A 26,379-nucleotide genomic window follows, 5' to 3' on the forward strand; every position below is an offset into this window, starting at 1 on the left:
GGGATGATTGTACAGCCTATGAAATATCATTGTGGTCGGTCTGTCTAAAGGGCTACTGCCAGTGGAAAACTGACTATGTTACGGCTTTCTGCTGGTGGTAGCACTTTCTGAATTCTAGCCAGAAATTGCAAGCCAATTATCTGTAAAGCAAAACAACAAATATAAATGGTAAGCCAATCAAGAATTCCTTAATAAGTAATCAATTCAGACTTGGCAAAATAAAAATATTGACCTAAGGACATTTCCAAATCTTAACATGTGAAATAATATTTATGAAGCTGATAGTTGCATGAATAAAAAATAAACAAAACAATTATGATGGAACCTTTTATTTTACCAACTTAGATGTTATATGGGTTGGAGACAGTGGCATTGACAAAAAGGCAGGAGTCAGAGCTGGATGTGGCAGAGTTAAAGATGATAAGATTTGCAATGGGTGTGATGAGGGTAGACAGGATTAGGAATAAGTATATTAGAGGGTCAGCCCAGGTTGGAAGGTTTGGAGACAAAGCCAGAGAGGCGAGATTGAGTTGGTTTGGACATGTGCTGAGGAGGGATGCTGGGTATATTGGGAAAAGGATGCTAAGGATGAAGCTGCCAGGTAAGAGGAAAAGATGAAGGCCTAAGATAAGGTTAATGGATGTGGTGAGAGAGGACATGCAGGTGGTTGGTGTGACAGAGCAAGATGCAGAGGACAGGAAGAAATGGAAACAGGCAATCCGCAGTGGCGACCCCTAATGGGAACAGCCGAAAGAAGGAGAAGAAGAAGATATTACAAAAAAAATTAATAGAGAAAAAGAAGTGTGCACATTTTATAACAGAAAGGGCTGAGAAACAGAATTAATTCAGGAAGAAAATGTGTTAACAGGATGAAAGCTGCAAAAACCTGCTTCACAAATACAAAGAACTGCTGCAACAAGGAGCTCGAGTAAGGATAAGCACAGCAAATTCATGCTAATTTACTGACATCGGTCTTTGTAAGTGCAGTTCTAATGAAGCAAAATCACAGAAAAACAGTTTCAACAATAAAGAAACAACATGCAGGTGACAAGCCCCTCTGCAGTTCCTGGGGGAGAGGCCTCACACCCCTATATATATATATATATATATATATATATATATATATATATATATATATATATATATATACCTACACACATATACTAACTACCTGGTCACATAACAGTGGGAAAATGTGCATCCTCAATGATCTCTGAAAGTTATGTTCAGCAGTTTTTGATTCAGTGAAGTAGTACTCGCAAAGATTGTCTTCAACAAATCGAGTAGCCCCTATCACGGCTTACATCTAAAATAATGTCAGCACATACCACTGCTAGATTACATCAGTCCATCTAGCCATCTGTCTGTCCACAACCCCATTTTTCCCATTTTGTGCACATAGGGTCAGGGTGTCACTATAACAGTGACAATCATCTAGAGCCAGTGTTCACCCTGTCTTCGGGGAAAAAAAGCTAGATTATGTTAGTGTGTGGTGAATAGTGAATAAAAGATTAAAATTTAATTCTGCTGTAAATACACTGAAAGATAAAGCATAGAATAAAAAGTTTGCTTGAATGTAAGTATAGAGCTTAGCAATGTAAAATTGGCATCCACACTATGTGACATAGCTCTGGCTAAAATAAGTGAAAAAACAAGAAACTTCTGTTAATGAATCAGCAAGGAAGTTTGACAGATGAATGGACATACTTTTTTTTATAAATTTAGCAGTACATGCTCTCTTATGAACTGTTTCCTCAAAAACATGTTCTCCCACAGTATCAGCAAAGAAGTTGACAGATGAATGGACATGACTTTTTACAGAATCAGCAGAAAAACAATTCTGAAAGGCAAATATTGCGTGCATTCTCACATCAGCAGACATGCTTACAAGTAAATATTAAATGGTTTCACAGAAGGGCAACAGGAAAGTCTAAAAACATACATTACGTGCCTTCCCACAGAAGTTCCTTAAAAAAGAAGAGAAACAGGATCTAAAATGCATGACTAAAAGGGTATATAAGAACTGTAAACTAAACTGTGTTAGAGGTATGTAGGAACTTAGGTTCTGAGGTAAATGGATAATGGAAATGTATCATCTATATTGGCCATGAAGAAAACTTTGCACATTAAAACTGTAAACTACAGTAGTATGTATTGTCTGTTATAAGAATAAGTTATTTATTAGTAACTGCCCTATATAAAGTATTGTGCTGCAAAGTATATTTTCTCATCAGTGCAACTTGCAAGACACGGTGTTATAACTAGACTTTGATTTCAACAGTAAACAGCCAACAAGATTTTGTGTCTTAAGAAGACTTTGGTTTTCAGCAGCAAGTACAGCATGCAGCACCTTCATAAATTAAAATTTTAATGGTGACCGTAGCCTGTATCCGAACACAGGGGGAGTGGTGCCTTGTATAAGGTCACTGCAGTAAAGGTGCAGTAAGTAACATTTTGTTGAGCACTTCAGTTTTCTACAGTTTGCAGCAGTACAGTTCCTCAGACGTCTGAATCCAGTGAAGGACTGCAGTGCAGGAAAGTCACAGTGCCATAAATTCTCCAAGTCAGGTGAAGACCAAGGTTTCAAAGCTGAAACTGCCAGTTTTGTTTTACCAGCTTCACAAGTGACTACAGAGACTTTTCAACAATCTACAGTAAGCAGCCTGGCCATCTGCCTCTGTTAACTGGTAAGAATTTTTTCTGTGTTACATACAGTGTGAATGGCATTAGAGATCATAATAACAGAATACAGTGCTGCTATACACAGCATATTAGCAAATGTAAAACCTTATTAGGACAAGTTGATAATAAGGCATTATGCAAATGGATTACAATATTTGACTGGTATCTCAAACAAAACCATGTATGGAATGACAATAAATGTTCATTGTGTGAGTCATGTGAAACTACTTTCTATGTACAATGGCAGGCCATTGTTCAAAGGTTAGACTGTACAAACATATCTTTTAATGGTGAAGAACCAGCAAAAGTTTATATGCTTAAATTATGTCCTGTCACCACATGTAAAAGGTTAATTTCAGAGTTAAAGCAATAGTCAAATAGGTCATTGACAAAACCTCCAGTACATCTTGTTACAAAAGAATTGAACAAACTCCTAAAGACAGACAAAATGAGTTCAGGAAGTTTAGACAAGTTATAGAAACATTTTTTTCAAAACTGCATAGGAGCTTTAGATTCAACAGAACAGGTTACTGAGAAATATAGAAAGAAACTGAAACTCTTAAACAGCAGTCATAAGACAAGAAAAACCTGGTTAATAAAGAGTTAAAGAAACAGCAGTTACAGGGTAAAGAAAATAAATTAGCTGAGCTGACTGAGCCTGACTTTCAGCACACAACAGCTGAGCTTAAGAAAACACTGCAAAAGATCAGGAAACCACAGCTGGTCTATACAAAAAGGCATATTTTACAACATGCTTAGGTTCATAAGTTCATAGGTAGGTACTAGGCTATCAGCTCAATGGCCTATGCAAGCCTAGCCAACAAGGTTCCATGGCTTACACCACCCAAGGAAGTTATTTTCCTGTGCCACTGTCGAGCAGAGACACAGAAGTGATCCCTGGGATGTAGTTCCTATTTCCCATCCACTCATGAAGATTTTTCTTATGTTTTTCTTATGATTTTTTGCTTATATTTAAAAATGGATAGCATACACATTAAAATCTAATATATGGACAGTACTTCACTTAAATGCTTTTGAATTTTTATTCTCAAATGTTTTAAAACTTTCATCCAGTTAAATCAAAAGAATTATAATTTAGACAGTAAAGTAGGATGTATAACTGCCATTTTAATGACATTCACACAGACAGAACCTCTCACAGCTAAGCTATTAAATAATTTCAAAATCACCATCTCAGATAAATTAATGGAGCAAGCTGACCATTTTAAATTAGTTTTCCACATAAATCATAAATCAAAAGGTAAAAAAGAAAACAGAACAGTTCTAGTGCATAGAAATCAAATGAGAGTAGTTAAAAGGAGTAAAGACATAAAGTCACAAAAGTGACGTGCATGTATCTTCTTTTCAGAAAATAAAAATAAAGCTGCCTAAAGTGTATCTGTTTACAATACAGAAGAGTAAAAGGCAGACAACAGCAAATATAAATCATTATGTAAAAATGTATAAATTTATGTGTATGTTAGTCAAACAAATACAGTGTTTTATAACTGTATAATAATACCAGAAATAGCAGAGACCCTGAAAAAAGGCATACAAAAGTAATATTACTAATATAAGGTTGTACTATGTAAATGACACTGCAAATAAAACTCAAGGTAATATTTCTTGTCCAGCGGGACAAACATGCCATGTTAAAAACCTTTCATTTGAGAGGACAGGTATAAGACAGATATATAAAAATGTCACATTGGTCAAAAAAAGATTCTCAAAGTATCTCAGTTTAAAAGACATCAAGAGGACAAGTATATGTCCAACTCTTACAATGTACAGCAAATGCATCTTTATAAATGTTACATACTGCAAGGAAAGAAAAAGGCATTATTTCAGTTTTACACTGACTGTATAGACAGAAGGATCTAAAACAGAGCTACAGGAAGAAAATATGTAATTCCCTCTTGACAATACTGACTACAAAAACAAAAGTATCGTTTAGGGGGGATGGGAAAGCAGGCTTAAGTGAATTAGAAATACTGGTAAACAGATTAAACCTGACAGGCCAAGACATTTTGCAAGTTGCTAATAGCTATCATGCTAGTCATTATTGTATTGCTTAGTATTAAATTGTATTTACAACCTGTTAAACTGTAAAGCTATACAAGAGAGACAGTAAAAATATGTGAAAAAATAAGCAAGACTGGTCACCATCTTTTAATATGTTTTTGGCAAGACAATGTTGGTATGCAAAAAGCATGAATGTTTCTGATTGTTGTGTATGTAGTTTAATACCTAAAATAGCAAGGGTCATGCTCCTGGTGCCAATTCCACGAGATACTTTTAAATGGCATAACATTTTTCAAAACGATTTTGCTTAATGTTAATGTTACTAAATTTGTAGATTGGACTACAAATGTGTGTGAAAAACCATGTTGAAAAATGAGTCCTAAGTAACAACTGGATTGAAATGCATGGATAGCAAACAGTCTGTGTAGATACATACTTTACAGGACACATTGTAATGTAACAAGTTCAAAAGTCATTTGTCAAGTTGTAATTTTATCACTGTTTTTTGGACCACCATTTTATCCATATCAGTATTGGTTACCCCAGTTAAAGAAGATTATATTAAAATATTGTACTCATACAGCTAATGGACTAATATGTAAACAGCATTCTTCAGTGTATAAACCATGTTTTTTTAAATCCTCAAGTATTGCCTCTTGTAGATATTAATTTGTCTCTAAACTCTTGGTATGAGGTGATTAATAAAACTAAACAGTTAATTCAACAGCTGCAAAAAGTTAATAAAACAATTCTAAGTCACGAATTAAGTTCTGTGATTGTAAAAGAACAAATTAATCAAGTTAGTGAATAAAATTAAAGCAGACACAGCCCATAATTGGTAGAATATTTTTCACAGAATGGTCTGTAAAAGAAAACGTTGTTAGATTAAAGTATACATTCAGTTTTGGTAGTAATACTTTTTATATTGTATTAACTGAGTAAAATTGCATTTTGACTTGTTGTATCAAAAGAGGACTAAAGGTCTTGTTTCCTAATGTGTTTTCTGTATTATTTGACCAAAAAATACATATAAATATAAACTCTTTTAAAAATAAATAGAGGAAATTGCTAGTGTGTGTTGAATAGTGAATAAAAGATTAAAATTTAATTCTGCTGTAAATACGCTGAAAGATAAAGCATAGAATAAAAAGTTTGTTTGAATCTAAGTATAGAGCTTAGCAATGTAAAATTGGCATCCATACTATGTGACATAGTTCTGGCTAAAATAAATGAAAAAACAAGAAACTTTTGTTAAAGAATCAGCAAGAAAGTTTGACAGATGAATGGACATGCTTTTTATAAAATTAGCAGTACATGCTCTCTTACAAACTGTTTCCTCAAAAACATGTTTTCCCACAGTATCAGCAAAGAAGTTGACAAATGAATGGACATGGCTTTTTATAGAATCAGCAGAAAAACAATTCTGAAAGGCAAATATTGCATGCATTCTCACATTAACAGAAGTGCTTACAAGTAAATATTAAATGGTTTCACAGGACAATAGGAAAGTCTAAAAACAGATATTATGTGCTTTCCCATAGAAGTGCCTTAAAAAAGAAGAAAACCAGGATCTAAAGTATGTGACTAAAAGAGTATATAAGGACTGTAAACTAAACTGTGTTAGAAGTATGTAGGAACGTAGGTTCTGAGGTCAATGGAGAATGGAAAGTTATCTTCTATACTGGCTGTGAAGAAAACTGCACATTAAAACTGTAAACTAAAATAGTACTTGGTGTTTGTTATAAGAATACGTTATTTATTAGTAACTGCACTATATAAAGTATTGTGCGGCAAAGTATATTTTCTCATCAGAGTGCAGCCTGCAAAAATCTCTGTTATAACCAGACTTTGATTTCAACAGTAAACAGCCAAGACTTTGTGTCTTAAGAAGACTTTGGTTTTCAGCAGCAAGCACAGCATGCAGCACCTTTATAAATTAATTTTTCAGATTCCACCAATGTTATTTATTAAGCACAATAAATAATGAGGGCTTGTGGTACATTTCAAATCATCACATGTGATTTGTCACAAGGGTCAACATCACTCACTTATAAAACTCAGTACAAAGATAGGTGCCATATTAAAAACCCTCTTTTGATTTTGTATAATTTCAATTCCAATTCCACCAAAAATGTAATACAAAATAAAAAATAGCTAATGATCCTTGATGTTTCCATTCAAGGAGCTAACATAGATTTTAGCAGACACTAACACTTTTATCCTGTTTCCCTAAAGTTACCTTACCCTGACTAGTTTGCTATTATAATACTGAGACTACAAGATTACAATCTGTGCAACTGCTATATTTGTCCTTGATTATTTTTAAAGTTTTCCAACATTTGTACAACTATGGAGTTATTATGTTTCTGTAATGTGGTGGGTGCAAAGAATCATACATGGTGAAGTATGTGAGATTACTTCCCTACAAAATGAATGATGTATATAGTATACACTTTGGTGGTAGAGGGATGTCATTTTAAATCATTTAATATCAATGACTTCTGAGTTTGTGGAACTGAGGCTCGCTCCTTCATAGTGAAGCTACTGCTTACAGTATAACAGATTTCTACTCATATGAATGGCATACAGACGTCAGGGAACTACTGCATACATGTCTAGGGAAGAGTAATAAAATGGGGAGCTAAGAAAGTAAACAAATAAACGATAAATTATGAATGAACAAACTATGCTCATAAAGCAAATTTAAGAAGTACAGCAGTAGTCAATGTTTTTGTGATATGGGTTGCAGGTAAGTAGAATATGTTAACACCTATGGTAAATTAATGGCAGGGAGAGATGCATGTAATTAATAATCAAAATAATTTATAATACAAAAATATTAATTTTGATAGTTTTTGTACTTCCCATTGTGAAGTGTCACTAAATTTTTCTCTTGATTTTCTTTCTTGTCACTTACTTTTTTCCTAGGTTAATGTGACAAATGTCAACAATAATATTTTTGTACAGTGTGATGACAAAGATGCATTCAGTGTTGAAGACAGTGGTCAGCCCATGATGATGGATTATAGGGGGCTCATGAGAATCGCTTTTGGTGGATTGTATATCAATGAGTCACTACTGGTCACTCCGGTAATAGGCTACACCTCATTTTCAGCTGTTCATATTACAAAATCTAGCAATAGCATGAACAAGTAAAAATATGTATTTGTTCTAAGTTAAGTGATTCAAATTTTTGTATTTGTCTTCACACAGCTTAGGATTAACCTTGATGCTTGTATCCGCAATTGGAATTGGCTTAATAAGGATACACCCACATTATTAAACTGGGTTGAAAATCAAATAAACGTCAATAAACGCTGCTACTCCAGAATCAGAACAGGATCATATTTCCATACAATGGGACTAGCAGTCTTTATAGCAGAAGGTAAATACTTAACTTCTCGTAGCTTAACACTATTTACACAGTTTCATTCAAAAATTTTGCACAGTATCTGCAATGAAACTGCATAACTTAGAGTGTTGTGTTTTCATAGTTCTGAACTGAAACTGTAATCAATAATAATACAGAATAAGCAAACTAAGCATTTTTTTTGTTTAGCATTCAGTCTACAAAATTACTGTGCCTAGTTGTGAACATCCTTTTCTTATATCAACCATATTCAGATCTTATGTCACAACTTTTCAGGGTAGGCAATTCAAAATATAAAATTTCAAGGTCTCAAACATGGTTCACAATGTCCTTTGTGCTCTTTTAGATTTACTGTTTGCTTAACTTGGTAACATAAAATACAATAAATATTGTATTTATCCTTGTGAATAAGCTGCATTAAGATAAAGTAAATGCAATTATTTTTTATTCATAAATACTGTAGTTGTTGCAAATCTTGCAGCATGTAATACTTATCATTTATAAGCAATGCAAAAATGTCAACAGAACAGTATTGAGCATATATGACTGCTATAAGTAGAAATGCAACCAAATTGTTAAAAACTAAAACACAGTCATTCTTTTGTCTGCACACATTTGCAGTGCTTTCTGTTTAAAATGAATTAACTTACTTAGACATAGTTTGTTAGACTCAGTATTCCCCTTTAGGAAATAAATCAATCAAATATGAAGAAAAACAGGAAATCAAGAGCTCAAACTGCTACCGAGCAGATAAACGCTATAAATGATATTACAGCTACTGGCTTGCTTCTGTACTGTGCAAGTAAAATGCATTCCCCAGACAAAACTCAAGCTGAAATTCATGGAATGTGAAGATTTATTACCACTGTTTGAACTTTCAAGATAGGGGTGGAGAGAGAGAGAGATAGAGAGCGATGAATATATCTTTAACTACTATAGGAGATAGTTTCTTACTTAAGGTTTACATACAACTTCAGTATAGCAGGTATCAGCTATTTGGACACCTTCATCTCACACACTGATGTTGGCTTCAACTATAATATTTTTAGGAAGTCAACATAAAGGAATTCATATTTGGAATATTGTAGTTGTCATTCATTTAAACAGAAAAAAGCATTGTGAAAGGCCAGTTCATTAGAGCAGCCAGAATGACTTCCTTATATGAAGACGTCCTTCGCGAGATGGACTTTATAGGTGATATGTTTTTGCAAAGAGGTTATCCTTCCTTGATAGGGGAGGTTAAGGATTTGGTTGGTGCACAATGAGGTCATAAGTATAAACCATTATTAGGTATACGTTTAGAAACCCGGGAGGAAATAAGGGACAGCAAAGATTATGAGAGGGCATGTATTTTTGAATATGGTATGCATCTTAGGGATGTGAAAGAGATTTTTAAGAAAAATTGGAACATTTTAAGGGGAAACCCTGAGGTTTACCAACTCCTGGGACGTAATCCAGCTTTTGTTTACAAGACTGGCCGTAATATGAAAGCTAACTTTGAGAAAAATGGAGGCATTATGAGTGGTAGTATGGTAAAGGGTAAAATGACTAGAAGATGCTGGTTTTGTGAGCAGTGTCCATACATATTGAATGCAGACTTCTTGGTTTTGGATAATATTACCAAAAGTATTTTTTTTTTTTTTTTATGGGTAGCAATTGTTTATCTAAAAGGGAGGTTTATTTTGCCAAGTGCCTTGACTGCCCAGCATTTTACATGGGCAAAACTGAAAGGGCTCTATGATGTCATATATATGAGCACCTATACAGTATTAGTAAGAGGAGTGATAATGCATTATGCAAACATTTGAAATTAAGTTCCACATGTTCATGTTTTCATTTTGCCATCTTGGATCAGGTTTTCATTAATCCTAGGGGAGGGGACGAAAAAATCCTTCTGGAGGAGAATGAGACTAGGTGGCACTTAAGACTAAATGCAAGGCCCCAGGAATTAATGAGAACATTTCCCTCCTACTGGTTTTAAAGTATAGGTCTACCTTGAATCATTAGGTTTTAGTTGATTTTATCCCTATGTACTTTTTATTATGGATTGGTCTATTGTAAGATGTTTTTATTATTCACAATATTTATATATTTAGGCTGTTGATGTACGGTTGTATTTATATAGGTTCTTAGGTTCATAGGATGATGCTAAGCTATTGGCCCAGAAGCCTTTATAAGCCTAGCCAAGAATTTCGCCCATGTTCCCTCAAAGTCAGCACTTGTTTCCCCTGTCCAGCAGGGACACAGGTGGGATCCCAGGGGTATATATATTTATGTTTATTTCTTGTATGGGTCTTGATTTTTATGTGGGCATATTTTTTTTGTGTGTGGTTTTCATTTATATATGTTAAGTTATGATGGGAAATTTTGTTAAATGGAAAGCCCCTTTAAATCCATTGTGCTTTTATTGATCATTTGCTTTGTAATTGGTTAATTAATTAATGATAGTATATATAATCTTGTGAGTGGATGATGGTTTTTAATTCTTTTTTTTTCAAAACAGGTTTATTGTTTTAACATATAAGAGAAATATCATAACAATTTTATACAAGTAATTAAAAATAGGTATTATTATAATATTCAACAAAACAACTAAAGTATTTACAAAGACATCCACTACAATCAGATCAATTAATTAAACTAAAATACCATGCTATTGAAATTAAAATTTTTTTAACAAATTTTGTAAATTATCCCACACAATAAAATAAGATGTTTTTCTGTTTGTTCTAGTCCTAATTGTGTTTATTTCCATATGGCACACTATATTCATAACATTTTAAATTCATTGAACGAAGGAGGTGTATCTGAAATCCAATTTCTAGTTATTATTTTCCTAGCCACTGCTAGAATAGACCATAACAAGGGAAGCTTAACCTTTTTAACACTTTGAGGTACAGGTGTGTTGAATAATATAAGAGATTTAGAAATAATGAAATTATCTGTAAAATGAGCCTGCAAAAATTCATTAATTGACTTCCAGTATTCTTTCAATTTTATACAGTCATAAAACATATGAGCCCAGTCAGCATTAATTTCTACATTACATCTCTTACATAGATTATCTTTATTATTTATTTTATTCATCATCAAAGGTGTATAAAAAGATCTATGTAAAATTTCCATGTGTAAAGTCTCCAGACAATGGAAGACGTAGTTCTATAGGCAGATTCCAATATATATTGTTTATCTTGTTGATTTGGTGGGTCCCCATTAATAGAAGTGAAATAATTCCAGTATGAATCTACACTGTAACGAGTCTCTTGTCTGATAACTTTATGTATGTATGAAAGTTTACCTTTATCAGAAACTTTATGTTGTAAATTTAATATCAAGTAATCAATCAGTGTTGGAATAGATTCTTTAACAGTTATAGACATTAAATCTATTTTATTAATGAGATGTTGTCTAAAGGTCTGAACCTCTAACCAGCAAGTTTCTCTTAGATCAAATTCTTGTTTTAAGAAATCTAGATTTTTAACTTTATTATCAGATATCAACTGATACCAGTACTTTAGATCATCATCTATAGCTAAATGAGTTCCTTCAGAAGTAGATGACAAAAGCATACCCTGAGTATACATTATAGGAAATACAATAAAATTCCATTCCCTATACTTAGGGTGCATGAATATAAAGTTACGATAACTAATAATAATATTTAATGGGTAACAAACCATATGTTTAGGTGTAATAGGTGAAGTACAAAATTCCTTTAGTAACCATAACATGGAGTTATTTACAATCATATTTTTATGTGTTAAGGAGATTTTCATGAAGTGTATACTAATTAGCTCCCAATAATCTTTCCATTTTGTGACATATGACTGATCTATTAATAAAGTAATAACTTTTACAATAGAAGAGATAGTATATAAATTAAAGTCTGGAAAAGAAATACCCCTTGAGACCAGCTATTAGTATGTTTCTTTAATGCAATCCTAGGTCTATTAGGTGCCCATAAGAAATTTAACATTAGTGTGTTCAGTTTCTTGATAATTATTTTTGTAGGTGGAAGTATTATTGATTGTATTAAGTATAAAATCTTGGGGAATATTATCATTTTAATAATTGTAAGTCTCTCCTCCATAGTAAAAACATATTATTCCAGGTATTAAAAGATTTTGTATATTAAGAAAACAGGTATTATAATTATTATATATAATAGATTTGATATCTTTAGATAGTATTATACCTAAATAAGTTATCTGACCTGAATTGGGTACATATTTAGTAAAATCACTAATGAGAATATTTTTCGTGTATATATAGGTAGTATTTTAGTTTTTCTTCATTGAATATTAAACCAGAAATACTTTTAAAATTCATCATGTTATCAAATAGAGACTGTATAGAAGAATTAGATCCTGCTGATGTAATTAGAACATCATCTGCAAAAGTTGAATTTTGGATGTTGTATTTTCATCTATTTCAAAACCCTCTATGTCAGTACTGTTTCTGATCAAATTAGCCCAAGGCTCCATTACTAAAGTGAATAATAGTGGAGAAAGTGGACATCCTTGTTTTGTACCTTTAAGAATGGGTATTTTTGTGAAACATATGTTCCTACCTTAATATAAGCCAACGTTCCTTTGTATAAATGTTCGATTAGATTTACAAATGCATCCGAGAAGTTTGTGCACTTCATTAAGGTAAACAGATAGTCCCAACTTACTGAATCAAATGCTGAACTTATATCAAGACTAATAAGTGTTAAATCTTTCTTTTTCCTATTTGCAAAATCTATTAATGTTAAATTTCTTCTTATATTATCAAAAGTATTTCTATTTACAATGAAGCCTGTCTGATCTATATCTATAATGCCGGGAATGATTGTCTTCAATCTATCAGCAAAGATATTCATAAACATTTTATAATCAACATTAAGTAATGAGATGGGCGATATGAAGAACATCTAGTTGGATCTTTATTAGGTTTTAAAATTAAATAAATGTATATTGCCAAGATGGGGGTTATTAACTCAGTTTGGGCCAAAATAAAACCTTATGTATTAATGAATATGTATTTTTAGAAAGGATTTTATATATCTCTGGTATAATACCATCATTACCCGGTGCTTTGTTTGATTTAAGCTTATTTATTTGTGTAATAACTTCTGTATATGAAATACTCTTGTCCAATAGTTTAATCTGTTGTTTATTAAGCTTTTTATTCATATTTGTGGTTATAAACTCCTTTATTTTATCTTTAGGTTCCATGTTAATATTATTATGGTTAATTTTGTGAAAGTGATTTCTAAGTTCATCTAGTATTTCTGGTATACTAGAAACATTCCACTTTTTCCTTAGAGAAAAGATTTCTTTGATATGGTTTTGTTTATTCAACCTTTTTGTTTTATTTTTAAGTCTATGTAAGTATTTGGGGCTTATTGAATAAGACAAAAACTTGTATTTCTCTAAAGTTATTTTAACTTTATGAGTTAAAATTTCTTTGTATTTCTCATTTAGTTTGTTTATTTCTTCAATAACTTTCTTGTCCATAATATTTTCTTTATTATTATGTTTATAAGAGTCTAATTTACTTTGAATATCTAACAATTCCTTATCCCAAGATTTCCTTTTATTATTATACCATCTGATACTTTGTCCATATAGATATGATTTTAAGGCATCCCAAACATAAACAATGGAGACTTCAGGAGTGTTATTTATGTCTAAAAAATGTTTTACTTCTGAAAGTATATATTCTTTATAGTCTTTTAGTTGAGTTAAGTATGCTGGTATCCTTTTGATCTAAACATTATGAGTATGTTTTATCATGAATTCAAAAACAATTGAATTATGATCAGATATAGGACATGGAATGATTTTGGAATTAATTAAATCTGTTAACCATCTGGTTAGAAATAAGGACCCTATCTATTTTTGAATACGTTTTGTATCTGTTAGAAAAAAAGGTGTATGGTAATGATTTTGAATCTATCTGATTATTAATATCATTCAAATGATAAGAATTAGCAAAATCCTTTAAATGTTTTGCATTAGATGTAATTCTTCTCTTTCCTATAGTGGTAGTATCACTTTCATGTAGTATACAATTAAAGTCACCAGCTAAAATAATATCTCCTATAGAGAATGATATGATCTTATCAAGATGATGTTTCACTGTATTAATACCAATTCCAGGTATCCAATATACATTAATTAAAGTGTAAGTCTTCCCATTAATTTGTATTGTAACCATACAAAACATTCCTTTGTCATCCTGATAAGACTTAATGGTTTTAGGAATGGGCATACTTTTATTCCATAAAATAGCCACTCCTCTTTTTTCTGAGTGTGCTCTGAACTAACCAATACTGTATATTTGTTTGTGGCTAGTTTATCAATATCTTTTTTCAAGAGATGGGTTTCTTGTAGGAAGACTAAGTTGGCCTTATGTAAATTAATGTATCTTATTAGGCTTGCCCTTTTACATGGATTATTCAATCCATTAATGTTTAAAGAAATTCCTTTTAAAGATGTCATTTGGCATTTTTAAAACTTAAGAATCTTATGATCAAAATAACAAATAACAAGATAAGTTATGTTACATCTCCTCCTTTAGATGTACCTTTAAATATAGCTGTATTTATTGAATCTCTTATGGGATTTCGTATAGGATTCAATTTTGTTTGTAGTGGCAATGAATGTACAAAATATATTGTGGATGTCAAAACTATATACAAATAACAATGAACAAGTGAAAATAATGTAAGGATTAAACCTTGCATCCAGCCTGGAGTTGTAAACTCCAACTTAGAGTAGTATTTACCACTCAAGTTAACCCCCTACCCTAATCAGCAGTACGTCAGCTACCACCTTATCAATTTAATACTAGTTATATTTAACTGAAGTTAACAGTTTCCAATTCAATTATCTAGCAAGACAAGACTACACATTTGGTAAAACAGCATCATATAAACTAAAATAAACCTTTTTTTTTTTTTTTTTTTTTTTTTAACTGTTCATACTACTATATACATCCATGTAATATAAAACACTTGTATGCAAATAGCATTCAAATAATCTTGATGTTAGAAATCAAGAGGAGAGAAAAATAAGTTCTAACATTCATTTAAATCAAAAACTTTGGCTAATATGATTCAGACATTACATATATTAGGATGCATCTATTTTCTGTCATGTAAATACAGTTAACAGCTTCCAAAAAAAAAACTTGAATTGCTTATATATGAGCATTTACTCAAACTCATTATTGCCAATAGAATAAAATATTGTATTCATAGAAATTGTTATAAATCATACTTCATAGTTAAGCAGATTCTCAGAAACATTTATATACATATCTACATACACACACATACACACATACACACACACACACACACACATATATATATATATATATATATATATATATATATATATATACATACATACACACATACACATACACATATATATATATATATATATATATATATATATATATATATATATATATATACACATGCATACACACACACACATACACACACACACACATACACACACACACACACACACACACACACACACACACACACACACACACACACATACACACACACACACACACACACACACACACACACACACACACACACACACATACATATATATATATATATATATATATATATATATATATATATATATATCTGATCTCACTGAGTTGTATCTTTACTGAGCACCATCTTACATTGCTGTCCCTTCAATAAATCTGTCTGCTTTATACAAAATAATGCACAGCAAACACATTTTAGTAACCAGATTTTACAAACATGCTATACTACTGCTTTAAAATATATCACATGACAATTTCTTCCAGTATAGAGTTATAAAATTATTTATGCTTGTCAATCAGATGAATTAAATGAGTTATAGTAATGTATATGTTTGGGACATAGGTTTTTAACACATATTATTAATCTTATATTCCTGTATCTGTGATGTGTCAGTGTGATATTTAGGTCAAAGGTGAGACCAGCTGCTTTCAGCTTCTCTGTGAGAATTCTGAGAGTTGAAGCTTTTGAAGTAGCTCATGGACACTGTGCATGAGACAGCCCACATCCCAGATTGTCTCTCTTAACATTTTGGCGAAACTTATTAAAACTAGTGACAAACATTCATTTAGCAGTGTAAATGCATCTAAACATGACAAAACCTTCACAATGCATTCTACAGGTTATTACAGACTCTATGTAAGTGAAATCAAGCCCAAAATTATTAATAAGTAACAAAACTCAACATTTCTATCCCAACTCAACTCCTATGCGAATCTTATTATTTACTGTGTCTATATGATCAAAAGTATTTCTATATATTAATAAAGAAAAGAAAAGAGAGTAGAAAGTAAAAGGGTGTAAGGCAGAAATAAAAAAATGTAAGAGAAAGCTATAAGAAGTATATACAATAGAATATTACTAACTGTTTATATTAATAGAGTTAAAAATAAAACATTATTTACTATTATTTAGTTCTAATTATTATTAGTTAAAGCATGACAGATTATTTACAAACAAGCATAAGCAGTGTAATCAAGAAAGTATAATTAGGTAGTGTCATTCCTGTATCTGTGATGTGTCAGTGTGATATCTAGGTCAAAGGTGAGACTAGCTGCTTTCAGCTTCTCTGTGAGAATTCTGAGAGTTGAAGCTTTTGAAGTAGCTCATGGACACTGTGCATGAGACAGCCCACATCCCAGATTGTCTCTCTTAACATTTTGGTGGGAAACTTATTAAAAACTAGTGACAAACATTCATTTAGCAGTGTAAATGCATCTAAATATGACAAAACCTTCACAATGCATTCTACAGGTTATTACAGACTCTATGTAAGTGAAATCAAGCCCAAAATTATTAATAAGTAACAAAGCTCAACATTTTTGTCCCAACTCAACTCCTATGCAAATCTTATTATTTACTGTGTCTATATGATCAAAAGCATTTCCATATATTAATAAAGAAAAGAAAAGAGAGTAGAAAGTAAAAGGGTGTAAGGCAGAAATAAAAAAATGTAAGAGAAAGCTATAAGAAGTATATACAATAGAATGTTACTTACTGTTTATATTAATAGAGTTAAAAATAAAACATATTATTTACTATTATTTAGTTCTAATTATTATTGGTTAAAGCATGACAGATTATTTACAAACAAGCATAAGCAGTGTAATCAAGAAAGTATAATTAGGAATAGCATTTGAAGAACATATAAACTTTTAAAGGAAAAAAATGTATCAAATTACTGACCTTATTTTTCCTCTTCAGAAAGAGAAACAAGTTAAATCACAGCTTGCCATTAAATCTCCAGATATTTTGACTAGTTATGAAACAAAACATTTCTTTGCACACAGAGAATAACTTTGATTAAATCTTTTCAAAATATTTGTTGCTTCTTGGAAATGCAGGAACTATATTTAAAAGATTAATAATAAAATAAAATGATGAGAAAAAAAAACATAGTACAAATCATTTGTTTTTTAGTCTCTTCTTCTTCTCTGAAGTCTTCCACGAGGTTTCAGTTGCCAGTCTCTTTAACGAAGGACTAGCCCATTCCATTTCTTCTATTTTTTCCAAAATCTTATTTTTTTTGATAAACAGTAAAGCAGAGTCTAAGTCATCGAAAATTTTAGGACCATCAGGAAGGAAGATTTTAAGCTTGGCAGGAAACAGAAGGTATGTTTTAGACTGTGCTTTTTTAAGCTCCCTTATTAGCGGCAGAAAAACTTTTCTTTTAGCTAATACCATGGAAGAATAGTCATTGTCAAAATGCACAGTTGTTTCATTAATCTTAACAGGAGCTTTAGCCCAAGTTGATTTAAGAACCATCTCTTTATCAAAAGATGATAGAAATCTAACTATAACTGATCTAGGATAGTTTTTGTTAGAGTTAGTATTAGCTATAGATCTATGTGCTCTTTCGATACCAAAAGAGAATGCTTCTGGTAAATCTAAAGTTTTAGGGAGCCATGTTGTTAAAAAAGAAGTAATATTGTTACCTTCAATATTTTCTGGCAGTCCAAAAATCCTAATGTTATTCTAGATCTATTTTCCAGGTCATCCAGCTTTGTTTGTAAATGTGTATTTTGTTTCAGCAGAAACTCAATGTTGATTTCCTCTTCTTGTATTCTATTTTCCATGTCATTCACAGCTTCTTCTATGCCTGTCATCTGGATCTTCTGTTGTTGCAGGTCCATATGTAACAAGTCTATTTGTTTTGTAGTTTTTCTATGAAAGTGTCTATTTTAGTATCCATTTTATCCATCTTAGCAGTAAGTTGCTGGACTATAATTATCAGAGACTGAAGTTCTTTCTTGATGCTGGAGTCTTGAGAATTTGTCTTACTGGAACTCATTTCAGACTGATAAACTGACAGGAAAATTTCCAAAGTAATTTCTGACAGGAATATTATTAAGATGTCCTTTCTTTTTTAGATATAGTTCAAGAACTATATAAAACAAACATATTTAGAAAGAAAATTACTTCAAAAATTAATTTTTTAAGTAATTAATTCCTGTCAATGTAATGAAATTGGTGGAGCTGAAGAAATCTGCTGCTATCCTGTGTTCATCCTTGGCCACTCCCCCCGATGGTTTTTAATTCTGATGAAGTCCATATCACAGTGGGTAAACGGTCTCAATTTTTGTTTAATAAAGTACTTAATATACCTTTCAGGGCAGTTTGTTTCATTATCAGTCACAATACTGTTTTTCATATAAGTTTCAACAAGTGTTGATAAAAGTGCCGTAAAATGCATTGGGACAGGTCTGTGTCGGGTGAAATCCTAAAGAGTCAGAGATTGTAAGTCTGATCTGAAGCTGTACAGTGTTAAGCCTATTAGGATATGACAGGTGACTCTTATCCAAGGCAGCAGTATGCATTTACCATATGATCTTAAGGCCCATTAACTCTCACATATAAACCTATGTCAGAACTGTATATTGATTTGCAGCAATGTGGATATACTTTGAACTGAACTTTTATAGTTTGCAAAACAGTTTTATTTGCAGAAAGTGTGTGTAGTCTTGCAACCACAAAGCAAGTACACAACAGTTATTTATCTGTAGACAGAGCTGTTAGGAAACAGCTGAAATGAGCTCTGTGAAGGATGACAAAATGTCAGTGTCACAGTTGTCTAACTAATGCAAACTGAAAGGAATTCAACCTATCAAAATTACCAAGGATGACATCATAAGCTCATTGGGTTCAACTCGTGTCTATGAGTCCAAGGCATGCAGCAAACAGCTGAGTCTGTCTACAGATGAACTCAGAATACACTTAGAACTGAAAAAAATATATAGATTTGGTGTAGAAACCTCATGCCTCAAAGCTGCTGAAAGAAAAAAAAAACAGCCCACTGCTCAGAGGGAGAGAGAGAAAGTTTGACCAATGAGAAAGTGAGAACAAAGAGAGGCCAAAGCTGCAGAGAAAGAAGTCAACATGATGTATAAGACATAGAGAAGCAACATCAGAATGAGAGAGAGATAAATCAAGCCATGAAAAGCACACAAATGATTGGGGCAAAAACTGAGACCTGTATGCCAAGGTCAGTGTTAACCCCATGAGAAAATCAAACCCTGACTTTGTGTCTGTAAGGTCAACACCTTAACTATTATACCAATCTCCTGGAAAAAAATCCATTAAAATTCCCTGACCTGGAATTGAACATGGACCGTGGCAGTGAGAGTGCCAAATCCTAACCACTAGACCACCGGGGATCCTCAAACCATGTGAACAGAGGGAGGAACTGCAGACTCCACACAGAAAACACCCTAGCTGGCAATCAAATCATTGAACCTCTTGGTATGAGGTAACAACACTATCCCTGTGCCCCTGCTTCCCATCACTTTGCTAATTATATTTGGGCATTTGAATGTGTGTAATCAGTGCCAAACTTACAAGAGACATTAGGTGAAGGTTTTCACTCCTCTTCTCATAGATAAGGCAATGACTGTTAGTTGCCAGTTTGGTTAACTTTGCTACATCTGGACTGTACAGGTGAACTGAATTCCTGGATGGAGCTAATCTGAAATTCTCAGGTAATAAATATTTACAACTATTTGAACTTTTAAGTCAAATCAAAAAGCAACTATATATTTCGCTACTGGTACAGATGATTCCAGAAAAGCTGTTAGACCCTTAATGTATGCCATTTGTTTAAAACTCTTTATATGACAGTTTCTTTGTGGAAGTTTAAGGCTACTTGTATATTTGAGTTTATAAACTACATTACTTAAAAATATTTATTTCAAACTGAAAATAATATTCAGGTATAAATGACTGTGGTTAGTGATTTATTTATTATTAATGTAATTACCATATTTCTATATAATTTTTGTATAATGTTTGTTATTTGTACAAAGTTTGTATAGCTCAGTAACTGGAGCTTTTCTCCCCGGGGCTCCATTGAAAATGGGATCTTTCTGACCCAATCGGACTATCCTGGTAAACAAAAGTCAAATAAAATAAATAACTAAATAAATAATATAACGGTATTTGTGGGAAAATGGTAGACTAATTTAAACTCTTGTTTTTCAACTATTAAAGAGGCACTGCCCAGTCTGTTTCTACTATATCTTATTTTAAGGGTAAACATAGTTGTATTTTTTGGTGTGCTCGAGTGATGAGAGATGAAAGGGTGTTGTGGAGGCATATCATCAGCTTTTCCTGGAAGATATTATGTCTTAGTGCAAAATAATATTTGTCAGGTTTGAATTACTGTTGGAAAGATTGCAGTGGGAGGCAAAAAGATCAGTCTTTAGTAGTGAAATCCTGGGGGACCTAATAATTATGTCACTGATCTGCTGCTGTGCAGTATATAAAACTTATCTGAGTATGGGCAGTGTTGGCTATTACCCAAGACAGCACATTTTGCCACCCCTCTACAACTCACAATACTTTGCGTATTCATTTGGTGGTCAGTGGTGCAGATTGTGAGATTATAGCCCCTGACCTTCACATACTAAATTGGATGCAGTCATTGGGATTATGCACCCATTTGTAACATACCTCTTCATTGTTGTTATTATAGCCTAAACATGCTTAAGCGGTATTTTAAGCAAAGCAAAGCTTTCTGGAAATAAAACTGTAAATTAGATACAACATTTAGAAAATAGCAATCTAAACGCAATTTTTATGAACAGTTTTTATAAGTAAATTTCTTCAACAACTTATCCCCACCATACATTTAAAGCAGGAACAACATATTTTGCTGGGAAATCCCCTTTGATCTCACAATTCAGTTAGCCATTTCTTGACAGATACATGAATGTTGTTATTCACAACTGAGTCACAGCTGACTGTTTCAGCAATTTTACATTGCAAATACATGTTCATATCATGACTCTTCATAATTCAGAACATTACAGCATTTAGTATTTACATTTTACACCAATTTAAGAACAAACTATTTTGTAAGTCACCTTCCTGATAAATGACAAATAAACAATAATTTAATATATCTTGAAAAATGTATTTGTTTCTATTCATCCTTCTCACAGATACCCTGTCTGATGCATTTTAAAACAGCATAACTTCAAATCCTTTCTTGATAAATGCTTTTCTAATGCAGATAACAAGTATTAAAGAAGGTGTTAAAAGAGAGCTAAACTCTAAGCACATTTTTTCTCCTTCTATGGTATGCTTGTGCTATTAAGCTTCTTAAATGAACATCATGAAGATTTCTGAATGAGATACTGAGAGACTTTATTTAGGAATTTTCTTTGCTTTTTTCATATCATACTAACCATGATGTTTTAATATTTTTAGTGCAAGAAAAGCTGACACAGCAAGGGATTCATTGCCCTTTCTCCAGGACTATGAAACATAGTGTATCTCCATCAATACACAACTCTGGCCAATTTTTCCCATCACAAGAAATGATGTAACTTAAGCACTGGCTGCAGCTGTAGATGAAAGAGCTCATTTTAATATGCTGAAAAGATAAAAAAGAAGTTAAAGCATGCCTAGGGGAAAAAATGTGTGCAATTCACGTCAGTGTTCTGATTTAGACCTGCACTAATGTTACATTATATGTTTTGCAAGTGACTATATTTTTCAATAAGGCCCAGGTCATGACAGAAAATGGTCTTTTGACCAGTTTGATTACCTGGCAAACAAAAGAAAAAAGTATATATAAAATAATGACTAAAGATTCTGAAATTAGACAGTTACTCTGAATAGTTGTTTTAAATGAATAGGCAGGGTAACCTAGTGGAAAAGGATAGACAGAAATGCACTCCCCGAGGGGGGGGGGGGGGTAGAGAGTGCTCTGTAGGAAGGAGAATGCTAAGCTGAAAAAAGTGACATGTACAGGGTCTCCCCCTTAGGCTGTTTTAGAGTAGAACAAATTCAGAAATAATAATATTTGTTGGCAACAAAGACATTAGTACTACATAAAGCATTGATGTAAAATAAATATGTCTAAGTTTTTTTTCAGTTTTGTGACCACAATGGTCCTTTCCTGACTATACTACTTTAATGCAAAACTAGTAAGTCTTATTTATAGTACAATATTTCATAAATATTTATGTAGCACAATGAGCAGTTAATGTAACTTGCCATCAAAGGTAAAAAGCTTCATCAAATCACAGCTTTAATTGTTCATCTTCTTTGTTAGTATATTGGTAAAAATGCCCACCTATGAAATGAGAGACTTGTGTTTGATTCCCTGATGGGTACTACCTGTAACTTTTTTGGAGTTTTTCCTCCTTGAGCCAAAGAGATTGTTTAGGAGAGGTGTCTGAGGTTGTAATGTGAGTGCTGGATATAATGTTTGGCAGCTAGTGGGGGGAATTTTATTTATTTATTTTCTTTATTTAACATTTGTTTACTGGGAATGTCTGACTGGACACATGTCCTTTTCCAGCGGATGCCCGGGGAGAAAAGCTCCACACTGAACATACAGAAATAACTAGTTCAGCAATATACATAGTACAACAAGAAAACACTAGCTTAGACTAAGTTAGATAATACATAATAAGTTTAAACAATTACTAGGGAATCACAAAATTAAACAGATAGGTCTAAAGAACATTACAACATTATATGTTCTTGAGTTAAATAGATAAAGAAACCAACTGACATTCCACAACTTAAATATTTTCAAATAGGTTGCAATGAGAAGTCAAATTATTTCCACACCTCAGTGTTGTAATAGTACTGAGAAGTGTTAGTATGCATTGAGGCATGTATAGTTAGAATAGACAGAGGGAGGTGGTGTAGTCAGAGTTTCCTATAGAATACACACAGGGGAATTGTAGTTTGTAGAGTAAGCAAGATACTAGCAAGGTCAGGGAGAGCTGTTAGTCAGGAGCAAAGCAAGGACACAGACATTTGTTGAAAAAGTGGGTTTTTAGTGTTGTTTTAAACCGGGTTGGCAATATAATGGTTGTAATGTTATCTGGTAGTTCATTCCAGATTTTTCCTACATAAATTGAGAAGAGGGACTCTCCTGCTTGACTTGTGGATGCATCACTTTTTATGTGGTGTTTGTCAGTAGAGCATAAGATTCTGTTAGTGGCATATGGTTGCAGTAATATTTGCAAGGCAGGCGTTTACTCAGGTTCGTGGAGGATTTTATTGGCCATGGTTAACTGGATGTAGTGAAGGAGTTGGGGGAGCTCTAGCCAATTGAGTTGCTTGAGTGCTATACAATGGTGAGTTCTAGTAGGTAAATTTGTAGCATATCTGGCAATCTTGTTATAACCAGATTCAAGTTTAGCTACCTCAGATTTTTTTTAGATTTATGAGTATGGGAGCTGCATACAGTAGTGTGGAGATTACATGGGTTTGGGCAATGGCAATCTTAGTATTTGTAGTGAAATAGTGTTTTTTCCTATACAATGTTCCAATTTTTTTATGTACCTTCTTTACAGTTTGAGAAATGTGAATATCAAATTTTAGTTTGCAATAATTTTTGATTCCTAAAGGTTTGGTGTGAAATGATGGGGATATGATGGTGTTATTAAGTGATGCAATGTTGAAAGTTTTAGTGGGTGAGGCTGATTTAGTGGGATGGAGGATCATAAGTTTGTTTTTTGGGGGGTTTAATATTAGTTGAACTTTTGTGAGCCAGGACTCAATTGCTAGAAAGGATTCTTTGTGTTAGATTTTGAAGTTCTTGAAGTGAGGGAGCAGTACATATCACTGTTGAGTTATCTGCATACTGGATGAGAGAGGCTTGTGGGGTTGACATGTGGAGGTTATTTGTTAATATTGAGAATAGCAGTGGGCCTAAAATAGAGACTTGAGGGACCCCTAGGGTCACTGGAAGTAAGTGTGGTAAAGGTACCTTACCCAGTAAGGTAATCCTGCAACCAGGCAAGGGTAGAATTACAAAAGTTTAGTTCAGAGAGGACGTTTAGAAGTTTAGTATGAGAAACCATATTGAAGGCTTTTGATAGGTCACGGAAGATAGAAGATACATAATTATTGTTACTCCTGTGATACTTGACAGTACTGGTAAATTACATTAGGGCGGTCGACGGGCTATGAAATGGTCGAAAGCCATGCTGAGTGTTTGTTAGAAGTTTATTAGGATGCAGATACTCAGTAACTTGGATGTGAACAGCCCTCTCTAGTATTTTAGACAGTGGAGATAATATTGCAATTGGATGGTAATTAAAGAAATCAGTTGAGGAGCCGCATTTATGTAGAGGTATAACATAAGAAGTTTTCCAGATGGGAGGGACTTGTTGTTCTGCTATGGATCTTTTGATAAGAATTGATATAGGATAAGCTATTCTGTCTGCTGTTAGTTTTAGGAACTCAGCAGGTAACTTGTCTGCAGCTAATGTAGTGGATTTTAGCTGTTTTAGTAGTTTTTTGATTATGTCAGTGGCCACGGGTTGCAGGGAGAAGGTTGCTTGAATATTGGGAGAGGCAGTGTTAATTTTGATAGGTGAGAGGGCTTGATTGTTGGACAGTGCTAAGATGGTTTCAGTAAAGTATTTATTAAATTGAGTAACGATATTGTCTAGGTTACTAGTAGTGGTAGGAGGGAGTGACTGATTTTGCCTGGTAGAATTATATTGTTTATTGCTAACCAGAATTTTTGCAGATTATTACAGTGCTTTGATTGGATTTCAGAGTAGTAATTTATTTTGTCTTATTTAATTTGCCTCTTTGCTTTGTTTCCAAGTTCTCGGTACACTTGGAGAGTGGGTTGGGACCTTGTTTATTCCATGTTGCCCAGGCCTTGTCCCTAGATTTAAGCAGTGATTGTGTTTCATTTGTTAACCATGGGGCATAGTTAGATTTAACATGTATATATCTGCTGGGGGCCTGAGAGTTTAGCATGGATATGAAGGTTGAGTTGAAGTAGTCAATGGCTTCCTGTAGGGGCAGCAGTTTCAGTGGTGTCCAGTTACAATGGCTGAATATCTCTATGAGATTGTTGGAGTTCAGGTGTTTTTTTCATTTCTTATTTGTTTAAATGTGGTTTGTTTAGATGGGCTCTTTCGTTTCCTGATTAAATAGGTTAGGAAGTTATCACTGAAACTATCTGGTAGACAGCCAGAGTAGGAATAGAGGGCTGGCCTATAGTTGAATGAATTAGGTTGGATAAGTGTAAAGATGTGTGAGAGCCTAGTAGGAAGTCTGTTCTGTGCTGTTACTGGGGGCCATTTGGCTTTTTTTGAGGGTGAAGCAGTGGTGCTTATTAGAGGGCAAGTGATGACATATTTTGTTTCTGATACTTTGTAGTTTGGAAGAATTTTTCTTAGAGGTTGTGGCTATTATGAATAGTCCGAAACACCACCAGACATATAACCAGGAACCAAAACACAAACGAAAGCAAGCCAAGCACACAAATCCCTCAATCCATTTATTGAAATCGAACTAAGTACTTTCTTCTTCTCATTACAGGATTTTTTTGACAAATATTTATGCAGCACAATGAGCAGTGAAACATCTTGGAAACACTTAGTTTTGTTTCAATAAATGGATTGAGGAACTTGTGTGCTTGGCCTGCTTTTGTTTGCATTATGGGTAGTCCATTTTCATGTTGGACCAGATGGACTCCTTTACCTACAGCAGCTCTGACTGCATTGGATAGGTAGGGTGAGATATTTCTAGCCTAGAAGAGAAGTGAGTTGACTTTTGTTCTGATTTCTCAATATGGGTATGGAATGTTAGTAACTGGTGGAGTATAAACTGAGGTATTTGAAGGAACTGGTTGTTTCAATTAGTGTGCCACAAAGGGTAGTGATATTGAGCGACTTTGTTGATATTTTAAGTTTTTGGGTAGTGCCACACAGGGTGCTTTTGGCTTCTGTGGGTTAAGTATTAGTCTATGGTTAAT

At 33.1% G+C, this 26,379-nt stretch overlaps 1 protein-coding gene across 2 annotated transcripts in view; it reads left to right on the forward strand.

The window, feature by feature from the left end:
- The window catches only part of SHBG (sex hormone binding globulin), a 373,889-nt gene that overhangs the window by 185,419 nt on the left and 162,091 nt on the right, over nucleotides 1-26,379 (forward strand). For both annotated transcript variants that reach the window (XM_044077040.1, XM_044077039.1), the window contains exons 4-5: nucleotides 7,633-7,794; nucleotides 7,918-8,089. In XM_044077040.1, the coding sequence (XP_043932975.1) occupies nucleotides 7,633-7,794; nucleotides 7,918-8,089 (334 nt within the window). The remainder of the gene's footprint in view (nucleotides 1-7,632; nucleotides 7,795-7,917; nucleotides 8,090-26,379) is intronic.

The sequence above is a fragment of the Protopterus annectens genome, chromosome 7.part0, assembly GCF_019279795.1.
Source record: "Protopterus annectens isolate FY-2018-M chromosome 7.part0, PAN1.0, whole genome shotgun sequence".
NCBI lineage: Eukaryota > Metazoa > Chordata > Ceratodontiformes > Protopteridae > Protopterus > Protopterus annectens.